This window comes from Vipera berus, assembly GCF_964194415.1.
Source record: "Vipera berus genome assembly, chromosome: 2".
Taxonomy (NCBI): Eukaryota; Metazoa; Chordata; class Lepidosauria; order Squamata; family Viperidae; genus Vipera; species Vipera berus.
In genome coordinates, this window is record NC_138203.1 from 165,455,645 (window position 1) to 165,474,259 (window position 18,615).

The window sequence follows — 18,615 nt, forward strand, 5'->3', positions numbered from 1 at the left end:
ACTATATGAAGTAATCCACTAATGCAATTAAATTTCCCCAGATTCTCAATGCTCCGAGCAGTAAGCAAAAAAAGCCGAAGGACAATATCTGATGAGATCTCAAAAATGAGAATGTTTCCAGCAGCCAAAGATTCTCCCTTATACTCCTTCCCAGAATATTAAAGCAGAAATGTTCAACTCACAGGGAGCTAATACACCAGAAACATTCCTATCCTCTATGCAATTCAAAATATTGGTCATGACAAAGAAAATTTGTAGTACTTGCATACTAAGCTCAATCCTCAGACCCCACACTTCTTATAAACCAATCTCCCCCCAAAATAATTGTACATCCATTTGTCTGTTGGTATTTTTAGTGTGTTTTACCTGAATTTCATTAACTGATAGTTAAAATAAGACTCAGTTGGATCCAGCTGAGTTATCCTTTCTTTCATCTTAAAGACTGTAGGGGCTCTTTGATTCAAGAACAATGAAGCAGCAAGGATAGTAGTATAGTAAAGCCCAGCATACTACTTTATTACTATGATAGACTAAGCTTAAATACAGAATTATAGTACATTGGATGGAAAGTCAGAATTGATGCACCTTTCGTTCTATATTTTTATGCATTAGTTGAAACACTTCATCTAGTTTAATCTGGACAATTACTCTTCTAATCTAAGACATTATCACAAAACAGAATTTGGTGGAGATAGCCTAGACTAGAGCAATTAGTATGGATTCCTGATGTCGAAGATGCCAACTTGTGTAATGTATTGCTCTTTTTGTATTTCCTGTTTTCCAAGCACTGACTTTACCAGAGTTTGATTCAGATACATCACTAAAGTCCATGCTGTTCAAATAATAAGCATTTGCTTAAATTTGAATATCTGTACATAGTTTTCCTCTATGTAAATTGCTTCTCTGTAATGTAGGATGGTTAAAGTTTCTGTCTGGGTAGAAATTATGATGCAAACAAATGCAAGCAAAAATTCCTAAATTCAGCCTTTCCAGTCTGCCTCATTTATAGTCCTTCTTAAACTAACTCCCAAATTTAAAGAAAACAGCAAGATTCAGAAGAGTATTAAAATTAATTTTTATTTGGCCAATGAGTTCCATTCCTTGAGCATCATGGATGCTTAAAATGAATTCCATTGAAACATATCATCCTCTTTGTTAATACAGACTTTCCATGGCTCTCAAGTATCCCCACAAAACTCCTACTTATCAAGTGTCCTTTTTTGTTGCATTCAGAGAAGTTATTTTCCAACAGTCCCCAGAAAAACCATTTGCAAAATAATGTGTAGACAGCAAGGCTTTTGTTTCATTGCAGATGAGATAGCAACTCAAGATAGATTTCACTTTAGGTAAGGAGGCAATTGGATTCTCATTCCTCAGCAATGATTTCCTACCCTTCCAGATCTTTGAATGACAGAGATCAATTGTACAATATAAAGAGAAAATGAGACTACGCAATGAATTAAGAGGACCTACTATACCCCACTTATTACCTTTACCAGTAGCATCAATGGTCAGCCTAGTGATTTCTTCCACACTGGAATAATCCGGGGTGAGAGGGGGAAAAACAACAGTAAAGTGTAAGGAAAAAAGCTGGGACAATAACCAAGAGCCTCTGCTGGGTCGACAGCAGCTTATGTCATTTAGACAGTGTGGTTAATGTTTAAGGGTGCCTTATTCATGAAATTCCCAAGTTACTTAGGCAATGGGACATATTACTTGAATCTGCTTCTACCCAGGTCGCAATATCTAAGGAAATGTACATCATCGTTTGCAATTGAAAGAAGAGAGAAAAGAAAAAAGACCCATCAGCTTGCCAACAAGTCAGATACTTCTTCAGCATAGAATAAAACTAGATTTGTTTGATAGGTTAGAGAAATGGGTTAATTTCCCTGGATTCCCAGCCAGTTTGTCTTCTGGTTAGCATTTGTTTGCTGACTTGCTTGAGTTGGCAGCCATAGCATAGTGTCTGGGGATATGCAGATTGGACTTCTGTTTACAGTTCATCTTTTTTAGCTCCAGTTTCTTCATCCTCTTCTTCAACATCTGGTTCCACTTCTGCGTCCTCTAGATCTTCCAGATCCTATTTCAATGAAGAAAGGAGAGTTAATTTTTTGGAGAGGCATGCCGTCTCTAGTTAGATTCTCTAGACAATGCAGAGCTAGAGTGTTGTGAGAGCAGTTGCTCAGGATCTGCCTTTATGCTTGAGCTGTAACTAGCTCAATAAATCCTCTGCTAACAACATGCAAGACCAGGAAAATCCCATGCATTCCAAGAAGCCACATAAAACCAAACCAATGGGCAGCAAAATGCCAAAAGCACATTGTCCACAAGCATTTCCAATACAGCTGACAGAAGGGATTTCAAGGCAGTGGGGTACCGTTAGGTTTCCAACATCTTTTGTAAAGTTACAATCTTTTTAATGAATAAAAATAACACAGGGGTAATAATTTTATTACACATAATGTAACTTCCAATTTTAAAGTACCCCATGTCTCAGTTCAGATACCAAACATAACCAAACCGTCATCCTTCAGATGTTATGTGAGGTTCTGTCAATAAACAGAGGATCTCCAAACAGATATTACAGGCAGAAAAGAAAAAGGTTCAGCTTGTTGCATCGAAACTCAAGAATGTAACCCACCAGCTATGGTAAGGGAAGTAAAAACTAGATTAAAACATCTGACCCAGTCAATAATGCTGCACTATTCAAGTCTTTTATATCTTTTATATAATAATCAATAGTTAAAACATTTTAAATACTAGACAGAGTCAATCTGGAATGGTGCTTAAGAAGACTAGGCTAGAAGTAGGAAGTCTGGGTTATATTCCCACCTCAGCCATGAAGGGCCAGCCACTTTTCCCTCAGCCATAAGAAGGAGGCAATCGCAAGTCATTCTGAAATCTTTCCAAGAAAACTACAAGGACTTGTCCAGGCAGTCGTCAGGAGTCAACAATGACTTGAAGATGCACGCGCACACACACACACACACACACACACACAAAATCCTGTTCACAGGATGTGTTCAAAGGACTATATTAATTATAACTCCCTCATTTATTTCTTACGGGTTTTGTCAAAGAGCAACCATGATGGCTTATCTTACTTCAGCTTTCATTTACTTTACAGACCTTGAAGGTTTAAAATGCAAAAATTGGTCATAAAGTTATTTCTTCGTCTCCATTGTAACAGTGAAGTCTATAAAATGGGGCAGAATCTAATGAGTACCTGTCACCAACTAGAATATGGTACAAAATGTTAATTCAGAAAAAAAAACAAATGTTCACTTATGTTTGAAGCAGAGTTCCTCTGAATATATCCGAATCACAAGATTCTTCTGTATTAAAATAGAACAGAGATTGTGGTCTTTTTCACACCCAGAATTGTTTCTAATTTTGATCCTACCCGTTCTTTGTTTAGTCAAGCCATTCAGAAAAAATAAAATTGGTAGTCAGTACTTTTTGATCTATTCTAAACCACTGATCATCAGCATCTTAGATCTACTTAACTAAATAGCACTTCTAATTACTTTGAATTAAGTCTCACAAAACAAAGGTTAAGAATTATATGCCTTCAGAAATGTTGGTATCTATCAGATTAAATAAAACATAATAAATGTATAAAATTATAATAATTTATAATTTTCTGAAATTCATTGGGTCAGTTAAGTTAAACTGAAATTCAACACAGAGTAATTTGCTTTATCTTATCTAGGCACTATGCAGGAATAGTGCCCCAAAATCATACAGCAATCAAACTGTTGAACTGAGTATTTCCACATCCACTCTTTTAACATGTAACGGAGGAAAGAGCTCAAAAAGGTGGATAACAAACCAAATCATGACAGGTTCCATAATAATGGTAAAGGATGTGCCCTAATGTCTGCCATCAACAATAACTATAGATACCTACATCCCCAGCCCTAGTAAGCAACTTGAAGTCACCACATAGGATCCACTATGTACAGGAATTCTATGTAAGATATGATATGCCAAGAATGAATTGCTACATTCTCACTTGCCAATATAAATGGAAATTCCATAGCAATTCTAATTTCGTCCTTTCATATTTACCCTTTAAATAAAGCTCAAAAGTATAGCAGCATAATAGCAGAGCTAGTAGTATCTCTGTCAATGAAGCAGAGAATAGTTTTGCATGCTAAAAGCAACAACTCTGTGGCTGAAAGAAGAGGATGTCCACACCTGCTGATAGGCATTTTTCTGCCCACTGAAGATTCATCTCACGACACCTATGGGTTTGTTGGGCCAAGGCTGAGGAGAATGCAAACAATGTTTTTTTCAGCACTTTTCTGAGCACAGAAATGTTTTTATAGGCTCCTGCATTTTACATGGCCTGAGTCTACATGGAATTGCTGGTATTCTGAACACCCTTAGTGCTATCCCAGCTCATTCTGGATATAACCAGCTGTGTTTTGTTTAGAGGTTGCTATGGAACTAACATTCTCTGCTGCCACAATAAGCCATAAGTAGACTTACAGGACAGAACTGCCACTTCCTTAGGGATATGACGTGTCCAGAAGATATATATCAGAGCAGAATATCATAATCCTAAGATACTCACATTCTCATCTACACCACCATCTTTTCCACCGCTTTCCAGGAACTTCTTAAAACCTTCCAACGTCCTGTCTCCATTGTAATCTACAACCTAGAAAACCAAGAAATAAGAATTATTACCCAGAGACAAATCTAGGATCTTGGTGGATGAAGAATTCACTTCTGAACAGCCAAAAAATAAAAGAGAGGTGGTTAGAAAATTCACCACCCATACGAGTCGAAGAGGAGCCAGCCACTAGATCCCCATGAATGCTGCAAGGAAAAAATAAGAGCACTATCTTCCATTAAGCTATTTTTCTCACACATCAAGGCCACACATGCACCCAAGCATACCCCAAAGCAGGCTGAGGGAACCATTTTCCCCTCTGTCAAGTTTCAATGTACAATTGACTCACCGTTCTGTCAGGACCAGCAGGGAAATACTTGAGGGTAGGGAAACTGTGAACCTTCACAGCCTCAACTTCATTCACTGTGGCATCCATCTTAGCAATAATGATGTTTTCATGGTCCTTATAAGTTTCTCCAAGTTTATCCCAAATGGGAGCTAACTGTTTGCAATGGCCACACCAAGGAGCATCTGTAAACCAAAAGATGATGATAAATTATTTTAACAGTTGTCCAGCATCCAAAACATCCCTCTCCTTTTTTAATTCGGCTGCCGAGAAACTTTCATTAACCATATATAAATTTAAACGAGATAAATGTGTATGTGTACACATACATTGCTATCAATAAAATACTTACAGAATTCCACAAAGACATTCTTATTTTCATCAAAAGCCACCTCCTCAAAGTTGTTTCCAACCAGAACTTTGACAGGATGCTTGTCCCAGTCATCAGAAATCTCTTGGCTCATCAGGTGGGGCTGAAATATACAAAAGCAACATGACAGCAACTGCATGGAATGTGTCAATAGGAAATCCCCACACCCCAAGGGCAAAGCAAGTGACAATCCAAACTATAAAAAGGCAGGCTAATATAGATTTGCTCCTTCAAGGTCACGTCCCCATCCCACGACCCAAACACATCTGAGTTCTTGCATGAAGGATGCAGATAATTCTACACAGAGTAGGTCTATCTATATTAAACTGTTATTGCCAAATTGACACTCTGAGGTTATAAAATATAGTTAAGTGCATAGCACATAGAAATAAAAATGGAATGATTATGATGGTCTAGCTCAGATGTGTCAAACACAAGGCCCGGGGGCCAGATCCGGCCCGCGAAGTGGTTTCATGTGGCCCGCGAAGCCATCCTGGAAACAGTGAGGGAATGGCCCCCACTGCCTTGGCCCTGGCCCAGAGACCCTCCTTCTGCCGGAGACCCCCAGATCTGTCCCACTCCTGCCCAGGCCCCCATAGGCACCATTGATGCGAATGATGTAGAGGTGGCCATGCCCACCCAGTAGGCCATATGCACTCTAGCCACGCCCACCCAGTAGGCCACGCCCACCCTGGCCATACCCACCCGGCCCCTTGAGGGCAACCGCAATGCTGATGCGGCCCTCAATGAAATTGAGTTTGACACCCCTGGTCTAGCTGATTTCAAGGTAAGGTTTCTTTACAGTATACTTCAGAGATTCAGCCTTCCTCATTGTTTTTGATCTCTGTTTCCATTTTTCTTGATCACTGTCCACACTATTTAGAGCTGATGGAAGATATAGATTATTTATTTATTTGTTTGTTTGTTTTTATATACCGCCCTTCTCCCGAGGGACTCCAGGCAACTATGTTGGAAAAGCTCTTAAAATGACCATGTCAAAATTTTCAAGCCTTATATTTAACACAGATTAAGCATGTTTTTAAAGTTACTCTTCCATGTGTTACTTGATCTTAAACTTCATTATGACTGCCTAATTCTAGATATATCTTTAGTTTATCTCTAGTATCTATACTTAACATAGATAGAAAACAGCTACATTTTAAGCCAAATAATTATCCCTGTATCTTGTCTTTTGAAACCGACTGCCAGAAGTCTCAATAGCACACCTAAAGCAAAAGACGTTTCATTTAGATGTCCTTCCCTATCATAAACTGGGTTTTATTGATTAAAAAACATTCTTAAACTTTTGGCTCCATTAGCAGTTCCTAATATTTTTTTTCAGGCAATCAGATCCACTACATTGTTATGAACCCTCCTCGACTGGTGAAGGGAAGGGGGGGGGAAAGTGGAAGTAAAAAGACATGACAGTGAGACAGAGCAGAAGAGGTGATTCAAGGAAAGCCCTGAATAACATGTGCTGTGTAAGAAACATCGAACAGCAGCTGGATCTTGGTAACAGGCTTCCCTTTCCAGATTAAAATAGACATCCTCTAAGGAGTCATGCAACGGGACGTTCTTTCTGTCATGCTGAGAAGGTTAATTCTTGGATCTGCACCACCCATTCTAAAGCAGTTCCCAAATTCATGCAGCTCACTTTACTAGCACGGTGGGACCATAGTATATCCCGAGACCCGCTCCACTGACTCTGCCCTTTGGATTTCCCAGCAAAAGCTTTACATAGTATAATGTCAAACTACTCTGCCATGAGAACTTAAGAGTTCGTGCCATATGAATTCTCAATTTCCCTGCCATTTGTACTACTAGGACTTCCCCACATGGCTACCTGCTCCAAAAACCCCATTAGGAAAAAAACAAACTATTACCTTAACTTTTCCCTCCAAGAACTTGTGGCAGAAGTCCTTGATGTTCTCTGGAGTCAGCTCATTAGATTCTGGTTTGTACTTGGTCATTTCTTCCTCCAGAGTAATAAGGCGTATGGCGGGGCATTCCTCCTTTTTGAGGCCAAAAAACTCCAAGATCCTCTGGTTGTCACTGTGGTCGCTGTCAATGTAAATGAACAAGATCTTTGGGGGGGGGAGGGGGGAGGAGGGAAAACAGGACAATGGCTGTATGAGAGACAAAAGCATTTGGGACAGCAGAATACCCTGAATTAAGATTTTCAAGCTCTACCCCATCTTTCTAATTCCTCTTACACTTCATACACAAATTCTAAACATTATTAGTAATCTTAAATCTGGAATAAGCACCCTTGTAATCTCTAGCTGTTTTGGAGCAGAGGTCCTACAAACAGCTTGCCAATGGCCAGGCTGCCTACACCCAACACGCAGAAGCCAGAATTCTCAAATGGTCATTAAGGTGATATTATAAACAATGCAAAACAAAGCAGAATGGACTTTTACCTATAGAGGGAAAACATTCCTGTGGAAAGATTTCCTTACACAATGTCAGGCCTAGCAAGTCCTTATTTTAAATACTTTTAAAACACACTTGTTGTTGGCTTTGTCCAGATACAAACTGCATTTATTTTATTACAATGGGTTTATACTACTATCATAAATTCTCTTGAGATTTATATAAAGAGTCAACCTTTAAAGAATAGAAGTAACGATGAGAAGCCACAGCTCACACATGCCAATTGTAATTGTGCTTTTTCGAGGGTCAGGGGACTCAGGGAAACCCCCAATAAGAGAATCTAGGCTTTAGAGGAAAACCCTGGGTTGTTGGTTTTTTTTCTTGGTTCTACTTCCGCCTTTATGAGAGAGATCTTACGATTTTAATTCTTGGTGATGTGTAACCATATGAGAAATGAATGTATAATAAACTGTACAAAGGGGCAAAGTAATTATTTAGTTACTTTCTTTTATTTACCTTTCCTTTGAAGTCTTCAGCTGCTTTTTTGAAATTATCCAGTTTACCCTGGTATTCCTCAACACTCTTAGGCAAGAACAACAGGATGTGTGTTTTAATCTCTCCGCCAAAAATTTTAGGTGCAGTCTGGAAGAGAAACAGTTGCATTACTGAAGGCAATTACATTATGTGGAACCCCCAAGATTAATTATCCTGACCATTCCACCTCCTCCCTCTAGCCTGTTGGATTCACTGCCATAGATCCAAGCTGCAGACCAAATAAATACTACATATCATCCAGAACATGTAAAACGTGTGATTTATTTCTTTACCTGTTCGGTAAATTCAATCACCAAGGGCAACTGGTTTGATTTGATGAAATTCAGAAGGTTGTCTTTTGTTATTTCCCCATCAAAATTGTTACGACCTTCATCAAACTGGAAAAATATAAGAGAATTCAGTTTACATCCATCCAAGTAAATGGACAAAATACATAGCTAGCGAGAACTTAGTAAAACAATAAAGCAGGAGTAGATCTACCTATCTGCCATAGTGATACAGGAATATAGTTCCTGTTCCCAAAGCATTCATTGAGGTTTCCAAACTACGTGACGCTGCAAACATATGTGCAGTGGAAGGTGGCAGAATACAACTGCCGAAAGCTTGAGGAAGGGACAAGGGCAATATAATAGTGTGTGCTTCCTTCATCTTTGCTCGGCCAAATTATGCAGTAAACGTGAAAGTGCCCAATAATTCACTGCGCTGGCAGAGGATTATTTTAAAATTGTAAACAGTATACAGATATTGAAAAGCTCCAACCCCCTAACTCATTTACAAACCTAAGGTAGCACATTTCACATTGCAAGCGAGACACAAAATGCTGAATGCCCAGGGTAGAAACTCAACCCAAGTTCTCATCTTACCACCTAAGTGCATTCAAGCAGCAAGCCAAGGGAAACTTGGGCACCTTCAGAAGCCAGATTCTCAACGTAATATTTCTGAAAATGGTCTGTCCATCCCATCATTCTTCCTGATTTTTTTTTAAAAAGGTAACTGAAAAATATTTTAGATCTCAGCACCTTAGATGTTTGATACTCCTGTTTTAGAAAAGGTGAAATTATAGGGCTTGTTTGAATTGGACAAATGTCTCCAATCCAAAGAGCCATTAAGAGGCAGAATTGTACACTATTAAGTCCCTAAACAGGGAACAGCTTATTCAGAGACAATGCACCCCTGCAGGGCTATTGTTGCCTACAAAGGAACAGATGTAGAGCTCTAGCATCAGGAAGACTCTTATTGCAGAGTAACAACCACGACTGACCTTTTTTCTCAGAACCTTTCCTGCCACTTGTGAGGGGAAGAGGATTACAACCTTATTAGGGGATAGATGTTTTCCCTTCAAAGGCTGGAAGATTCTGCTTTTATTTCCCCTAGAGTCAAGGTTTGCATACCCCCGTTGGATTATATAAACTCTCTAAAAACCAGGGATGAGGAATCAAGAGATTTGAACATGAATAAGCAAGGAGGCCTTCCCCAACTTGGTGTTGTTCTGAAGTATTACACTAAAACTCCCAGGGTATAAAACCACTGGCCACCTCTTTGAGATGCATTTCAACACGCTGGGAGAGGACCAGGCTGAAGAAGAATGGAGCATTTTACAATTATGATGATTTTAAAAATATGAATTGGGAATAATTTCATTTTGGTTCCTAGTCTCTACTAGTCCTACTGATTCTCTACCGAGAGGGAAATGTTATTTTGCAATTAACCCATGACAGAAAAAAAATGCCATGTAACTGAAGAATCTGTAACCATTACAGCGGGACGTGGCAAAAAGATTTTTAGAGCCATTATAATCAAGCTTCTTCACAAAGGTTTTGCTGAAGCCTTATTAATTTCAAACCACTTGGACTCAAAATGGAAGAATTTGGTGGCATATACATTTAGTGAATTAATAAACGAAGTCAACAGGCAAAACAGATTATGCAAAAATTTGTCCAATAAGTGCTGTGACCAGCAGGACTTTTTGCTTATTTTTAAAGCAGTGGGAAACTGGTACCTGAATGATATTTGTCTCACTATTGACAGGCTGAAAACCTTTTTAAAAAATCAAGGACTGATAAGGAGATTAGATTGAACTCTTTAAAACATATAACTTCCAGCTGCCAAGATGAATGTAACAAACGGCCCAATACTTGCATACAAAACTTCCAATATTTTATTTTCAATATTAGATATTTAACATAACCAACTTTTATTTAGCCTTATGTCATCGGAGAAAGGCAAACATCCAAATGAAGTCTCCTTGCTGTATTAGAGTAAAGGTGAAGACTGAGAAGAAACAGTAATTTAACTAATCTAAGCCAGCCATAAATATAACTTTTCCTTTTATCTGCATTTTATGCTTAATGCTTAGAAGCACTCTTAAAACTCAAACCACAAATGAGGAATAAGACATTGAATAAGCAGGCTGGACTTTGAGATTGAGTAGACTAATTATTGCTAGACTAATTAGGTAAAGGTAAAAGTTCCCCCGCACATGCGTGCTAGTCGTTTCCGACTCTAGGGGTCGGTGCTCATCTCTGTTTCAAAGCCGAAGAGCCAGCGCTTGTCCAAGGACGTCTCCGTGGTCATGTGGCCGGCATGACTAGATGCCAAAGGCGCATGGAACGCTGTTACCTTCCCACCGTAGTGGTCCCTATTTTTCTACTTGCATTTTTACGTGCTTTCGAACTGCTAGGTTGGCAGAAGCTGGGACAAGTAACAGGCGCTCACTCTGTTACGCGGCACTCGGGATTCGACCCGCCAAACTGCCGACCTTCTGATCGACAAGCTCAGCGTCCTAACCCACTGAGCCACCGCATCCCTTGCTAGACTAATTAGATTAACAATAATCCAAGTAATCTAAGTAAATCATAAACATAGCTTCTCCTCTCTCTGTATTCTATGCTTAGTGTTTAAAAGTATTGTTAAACTTCAAACAGGTATCACAGATGTGACGAGTGATAAGCATGCTGGGCACCTGAAAGAAAAAAACGTGTCTGAAGCATTGGATTTTGTCCATAGTTTATACATTTATATTTCTCTACTATACATTTGGCTCCTGTTTAATAACATTTATTGAGAATGGAAACTGTCATTAATTGACACAGTTGTAAAGGTTGTAGCTAGGTTGTATAGCTACAGCAGTTCTGACAAGCCTGGTCACCCTTGTTAAATGGGAACTATGCCAGTCAAGTGAATAATATCATGTGACCATAACTTCCAACTTGCTTACAGCTTTCCTATTGACTTTGATTGTAGAAAGCCGAGAGGAAAGATAATAAATTGTAATCATGCGACTATGGGACATTGTGACAGCTGTAAGTACGAGTTGTGGTAACTACTACCTGAAACACCTACACCTTGGATGAAACATACTAAAATAGAAAAAAACCCATTAATTTCAGAGTGCCACCAGGCAGACTAACACACCAACCAATCAGGATTTCTTTTTTCTCATAGCCACTCACCTTCTTAAAAAGAGCAACTCCATCTTTTTTCAGCTGATATTTGGCAAATATATCACTTTTGGAAGTAATCCCAAAAGGAATGTCGTCGATGGCCTCTGCTGCCAACAGAAACTCTTTGGCCATGTCAGATTCTACATCCTACATTTAAAACAAACAAATAAAAAACCCTGCGTCATTATTTCCATTATGGTTGCCCATTATTTCAAGATTTAGTGCATACTGCAAATCCTATCGTCTCAAAATTACAAGCAGCCAAAAAAGTAGTAGTTAGGCACCACATTTTCCCCTATTAAAGCAAACAAGCTTACAAGAAAACCTAAGCAGAAGCAACCGCTGCATGTGCAGACTTGACAAGGGGCCAAAATCCAAGTTGTTTACTGCCTAATAGCTCTGCAATTGATTAGTTTGTATTTCTGTTAAACTGATGACCAGGCCATTCTCCTCCTCCATCCCAGGAATTCTGCCGTGTCTTTAAAAAAATCCTTCACCTTAATTTATGAATGGAAAAAATACCTTAAAGAATCCAATCACAGCAACTTCATTGGATTCCACTAGCTCCTCCGCAGCAGCTACATCTGCCAGGGTAGTGGCTGCAGGTCCTGTGCGTTTCTTTAACCAATTTAGAATGTCATCTGCTTCTCTGCCAGCTAGATTAGAGGAAAAACTTAACTTATCAGGCATCGTACTTTCTTTTGTCTTTTAAGACTATATAAATAATAAAGCTTCACTCCCAAGGCTAACAAGCTGATTTCTACTTGTGTGCAATCTTCACTTATCTTAAACCAAATCCTAAGCAGGCTAAAACAGAAACAATTAAAGTTTCTATACTAGGGTACTGTAACATCAACTGATTACTATAGTTGCGGCAGAATCCTTATTATTGAAACATTTAAAGTGGTATAGTGCCACTTTTTTAAAGGAAGATAAGAATTAGGAGATACTATGGAGAAAACACTTCATCTACTTTCTCGACTCAATAAGAATAGCACAGTAGTAACTTTATCATTAAACAAGCTGGAAGACTGGACACTGTCCCAGCTATTGAGGCATGGGGTTGTCTGTCTAGTAGGTACTACTACCACCATTTGATGCTACCTTGTCTTGTTTGCGATGGGCATTCTACCTGAGATTGGGAGTGCTCTTCCTCATTGATATGACCAAATCTTTGAAAACTAGCAAGGAACATCCATTCAAGTTTAGGACGAAATAGGAGGAAAAAGGTGTGTTAGATATGTTAGCTACATTGACTTACTTGTACAAATAATAAAGGTGGGATATTAAAAATATATATCATTTTTAAAATGCTGGAATATAGTAAAACCCATATGCCAAGTCTGGATCAGAATTTCTGCCCATTTTTTTTTTGAGACAACAAAGCAAAACAAAAACCCCTACATCCAGCTAGTCACTGGGGCACTTGGTGCTCTTGGAGCTTGAGAACATTCAGGACCCCACAGTTCAACCCTGAGCTACAAATACTCCCTCCCTTCAATCACTGGTCTGCGATACAACTTGTCAGCTCAACCTTCACTCCCCTCCTCCAGGTGGCTTCTGGCCACCAATGTGCTTCGTTCTCGATCATTCTATGTACAGTCTGACCTAAAGCCAAAATTGGGTGGAACAACTAGGTTCTTATTTTCTACACCATTTTCTATCTATTCCCCCTTAATCTATTCTTAACATGTTTACAAGCATCAACCACTCTACTTCTCCCAAAAGCATTGGGTTGGAGATTTTACATAGACGGCAGAGGTTGGTATCTGTACTCTACATCAGAAACAAAAATCTACATGGAGAATGCAACGCAGAAGAAAACTAAAATGTGTTCTCTATCACTGCAGGGCTTAGAAGATTTAACCACAGGAAGGAAGATTCCAGTGCAGTGCTAGGAAAAACATGCAATCATTAAGGGTAACAGGGAAACAAGTCACCTGGAAAGTGGGTTCTCCAACACTAGATGTGTTTAAGCAAAGGCTTGACACCCTCTAGTGGGAATACTTTGATTTGTATTCCTGCACTGAGGACATGGTGACTAAAAGAGCTCCTTTTCAAATGTCAGGATTCTGAGATTTTAAGGATTTTCCCACCAATGCATGGATATAAAATGCATAAGGCCAACACTCTTAATTCAGTTAGTGCAACCTTGCAGTCAAAATCAGGTGCATGTACACATGAATCTACAACTAAATCATAAATTATATGTCAAGCAATGACTGGCTTTGTCTTACTGTCTTGTGGAACTGCAGTGTGTAAATGACTCACAGTGATGTGCCAACACTGTATACCACAGTAGAAGGAAATAAAGTTTTCCCCGGATCGTTTGTTTGTGCTATACTTTCAATTCAGACCTTGACAGCCAAAAATATGACAGCTTTCATAACTGGAAGCATCTTCAAACAGTAAGAGGTGCCTTGTTCTTAACTTCACAGAAGGAATAGCAATTATATCCAGTCTTTCTGCATTTCATAAGCTCATTTACACCATTCCAGTTCCAAGCTGAAAAAGCAAGCTCAAAGCCCAAGGGCAAGGCAAGCTCAAATTATTGTTCATATTGTTAAAGTTATGACATTTCTTTTGTCTAGTACTCTTAGAACAGCTCAGAAAAATGGGTGATCAAACTCCCTACAGCCTTCTCCTCCCTTTACAGTTGTAATGTGTGCTTGTATCACACCTACAGTAATGATTCACAACTATCAGTATTCCACAAGATTTATGAAAGTAATACAAAGTTGAGATTAATTTATTTACCAGGCTTGCAACACCTGTAAAAATGTCAACACAGAAATACTTTATTTATAGTCCTCAACAGTTTGCTTAGTGACTATTCAAAGTTACAACAGCACTGAAAAAAGCAACTCATATTTACAACCGTTGTAGCATCCCCATGGTTACATGATCAAAATTCAGGTGCTTCGCAACTAAGTTATGACGGTTGCAGTATCCCAGTCATGTGATCCATCTTTTGCTACCTTCTGACAAGCAAAGTCAATGGGGAAGCCACATTCAGTAAACAACCATTTTACTAATTTAATTTCAGTGATTCACTTAACAACAGTGGCAAGAAAGGTCATAAAATGGGGCAAAATTCAGCTAACAAATGTCTCACTTAACAGAAAACTTGGGCTCAATTGTGGTTGTAAATCGAGTACAGGTGACCTGAATTGTAAACATTTCTGTGCTCTTTTAAACAATATGTCTTGCTGTTTCAAATGATTTAATCTCGTTCAAGTCAGTCAGGGTTGGTTGACAATTGGAACAGCATATAACTCTAGTTAAATGAATACAGTATTTGCTGCCTATAAGACCCAAAATTCAAAACCTGTATTCTTTTCAGAGGCCTATTAAATTCAACAGATCACACTGCAATATAGTTAAGTGTAACAGATCACATCTTTCAGGTATGTCACCATCACATTCAACAGGGAGACTTACTAATTAAGTGTAATTATACATAAAGGACTATGCTTTAATTACACAAAGCCAAAAAAGATAAAACATTTTAAAGCAAAACTCTGTTATGTTGTCAATAGCAACCCAGCTTGTTAACGTAGCAGAAATATAACAAGAAGCCCAATACAGCTGCATAAGTACCCTACAGCAATCTACAAGAGATAGTAATTATAGACCTAATCATGGTAAAAATGACTAATTGGCAAAATATTTGACAGCTTAACATGCAAGGACAAAGGGCATAAAAATTACCAGTAGCATGTTTTTGATGGGGCATTCTGATTAAAGTCTGATATGAAAAAAAACTAAAAGCAAATATTTTACCGTTTCAAACTATAGCACTAATTCTTCAGATTCAATAATAAATATGTTCTTTGGAATAAACAGAATATCTACAACTCTTTATACTTGATGTTTCTTTTCCCAGGAGTGAGCTAAAGATCCTGGAAAAAGATGCACCCTTTCCCTTCAAATCTAAATCACTCCACAGCCTTTCTGATGTAACAAATGTTTATTAGTTGTTCTCCTGTAAAAAAACCCAGTTAATCTTTGGTTCTATTGTCCAGTGTTAGTTTTCTAAGGAAAATTACAATTCTTTAACAGCTTCACAGTGCTCTCACCTGTGTATTCTTTGGGAGAAGATTTGTCTCCATTCTTGAAGAATTTGATAGTTGGATAACCTCGAACACCAAATTGTTGGGCGAGTTCTGATTCTTCTGTAGCATCTACCTTAGCCAATCTGATTTCAGAGTTTTCAGACAACAATTTTGCTGCTGCTTTCACATATTCAGGTGCCAGAGCTTTACAGTGACCACACCATGGTGCATCTGTGGGGAAAAAAACTGAACATCTAGAAAACACAGCATCAAATGAATTGTGTATTTTCTACCGATACCTTCCATTCATAAAAATGCCACTAGCATTGCAAAACATTTCTCAAGAATTATCCTCCAATAGAATTATAACAGAAACTTTATTCAAAACATTTCACCTTTAATTTATAATACTATCTATAAACTTATCTAGCCCCATGAATTTTCACAGTAAAAGTGCATTATTCTCCTACAAGAAAATTTCACTTTAAAAAGTGCCTAAAAATGTTTGAGGTACATCATTCAGCTTTAGAATGCCACAATAGACCCTTAATAAAAAAATGCTTGGTATAGCTCTCACCTTATAAGCAATTCTTGCATTAGTGCAAAGCATAGTGTGCCAAAATTACTCCAGAAATCCTTGACTGTGACAAATATTTGATAAAACTACTAGGCTTTTAACACTGTATTTAAAAGTTAATGCTGAGAGAGAAAAAGCAGACTGCTTTAACTTTCCTTTCAAAGCTGAGCAGCAGAAAGTGCAACTATTTTATTAAGGAAATTAGCAGGAATATATTAGGAATTGCACCATCCCTCATGCCTTCCACGTGTGGAGAGTCACGTCTCACAAAATTTAAGACGTGTACGTAGAGCAGCAAAAAAAAGGGGGGGCAGTTTTCTTACAACTAAGGCAGTATTTTAGAAAAAGTTTGGTACCTTTCTAGATTACTTTAAGCCAGAATTTACAAGTCTCTTGATAAAAGGTACTCCCCCGTTGTACAATATTTCGCTCTATTATTATTATTATTATTTAAAAAATGTCTATCCGTGAATAGCATAGAGCAGAGGTCCCCAACCTTGGCAACTTTAAGACTTGTGGACTTCAACTCCCAGAATTCCTCAGCCAGCCAAGCTGGTTGAGGAATTCTGGGAGTTGAAGTCCACAAGTCTTAAAGTTGCCAAGGTTGGGGACCTCCCCGGGCGCGCCTGACACTTTATCCAACGCCTTCATTTAAGCCGCACAACACACCCCTCTTTCGAGATGCGATGCAATTTCCTCATATTTCGCGCAGGAGGCCTCGCTATTTCTCGGGTCCGGAAAGCAACATTTATCATTTTACGCTTGCTTTCCTGCACAGCTTTTGTTACGTCGCCCAGAGCCAAGGTTGCCGGGATATTTTGCACGCTAAAACACTCCGCCGGCGCCCGGGCCAGTGACAAGCCAGAATCAGCGCAAATCTTGTCGCAGCTGATGGTGGCCGAGAGTCGCTCCGTGTCGGAAGCGAAGGCCCGCGGAAAGCCTCCAGGGGCCGCGTCCAGGAGAGGCAGAGGGTCGCCGCCTACGGCCGCACCACAAAGCTGCGGAAGGCTGGCCGAGGGACCCCGCGCGTCTCGCCACCCCGCCCGCCCTTTCTCCACTCACAGAACTCCACCAGAATATTCGGGTATTGCTCCAGCGCCTGGTCGAAGTTGGCCGCCTTCAGCACCAGCACGCCCTCCTCTTCCTCGATGTCGGCGGCAAGGCAGACCTGACCCAGCCACAGCAAACACAGCACCGGAGCGAAAAAACGGAGGAGCTTCATGGCAGCAACGAAGGCGGCGGGGCGGCGGCGGCGGCGACGGGATCTCCAGGCAAAGAGACCGAGCAACAAAAAAGCAACGCTAAAAAGAACCGTCGAGCCCCGCCTCCCATTTATAAACCCGCCCTTGCCCCGCCGAGGCTACCGCCTATTGGACACTTCCGGCCTCCTCCAAGTCACCGCTCGTTGAATGGGCGCCAAGCCCGGGGCCGCCCTCGTTCGTTGATTGGTCGCTGAGAAACTCAACGTCATCTTTCCTTCCCCCCCCTCCGAACAAACCGGAGAGTTTTTTCTGCGTTCCGTCAACTAGGATTGGTTTGTCAGACTTCTTGGTGGGCTGCGATTGGATAACAGCGCCGTTCTCGTTCAGTGGTCCAGCCGCCTTTGATTGGTTGCTCGGCGAAAGCTTAAACAAGAGTCTATCACTTCCTCCCATTACATTTCACCTCTCGCCTTTGGAACGTGGCATCTAGGAAGCCTGCCCGTTTTGTAATGCGCATGCGCATTGGAGAGGGCTCGTTCGTGTTTGATTCTGACTGGGCCGCGTTTTATAAGACACCCGGAATAATAAGCGACAAGTATTTCCGGTCAGAAGAAATCAAACACATGTAGGCGTTTTCTGTTTGAGATATCGTTGGTGGGGGAGAAGAGAGGAAAATAGTGGTGGGAAATATGAAATGTGTGGATGAATCTGTGTAGCACGTCAAATTGCCTCTAAAGAATGGGTGAGATAATGTATGAGTGGGAACTGGGCTGATTGCAAAATGACTGGTGGGAGGGCCGAGGATACTTAGTAATGCACTTGCCTGGGACAAGGAATGTAGGCTGAAGTGGTCTTTCGCTGCTTCTGAGGTAAAGTCTTCAAAAGTCTTGCCTTCCATTACTGCAGGGGTCTTCAAACTTGGCCCTTTTATGACTTGTGGACTTCAACTCCCAGAATTCCTCAGCCAGCTTTGCTGGCTGAGGAATTCTGGGAGTTGAAGTCCACAAGTCATAAAAGGGCCAAGTTTGAAGACCCCTGCATTACTAGGTGGCTTAAAAAAGAATTAATATTCT

At 39.9% G+C, this 18,615-nt stretch overlaps 1 protein-coding gene and 1 long non-coding RNA gene across 2 annotated transcripts in view; one reads left to right on the forward strand and one right to left on the reverse strand.

The window, feature by feature from the left end:
• Positions 1-1,058: 1,058 nt before the first annotated feature.
• Positions 1,059-17,666, reverse strand: P4HB (prolyl 4-hydroxylase subunit beta). The gene is made up of 11 exons (XM_081317312.1): positions 17,403-17,666; positions 15,788-15,994; positions 12,231-12,364; positions 11,718-11,855; positions 8,538-8,642; positions 8,227-8,352; positions 7,221-7,421; positions 5,320-5,440; positions 4,971-5,152; positions 4,580-4,666; positions 1,059-2,080 (listed from the first exon to the last, which is right to left on the reverse strand). The coding sequence occupies exons 1-11, from the start codon at positions 17,560-17,562 to the stop codon at positions 1,994-1,996; spliced, it is 1,548 nt and encodes a 515-aa protein (XP_081173438.1). The 5' UTR covers positions 17,563-17,666; the 3' UTR covers positions 1,059-1,993.
• Positions 2,087-18,615, forward strand: part of LOC308661986 — an 87,960-nt gene continuing 71,431 nt past the window's right edge. Inside the window, exon 1 of the long non-coding RNA XR_014025067.1 lies at positions 2,087-2,768. This is a non-coding gene — a long non-coding RNA (uncharacterized lncRNA). The remainder of the gene's footprint in view (positions 2,769-18,615) is intronic.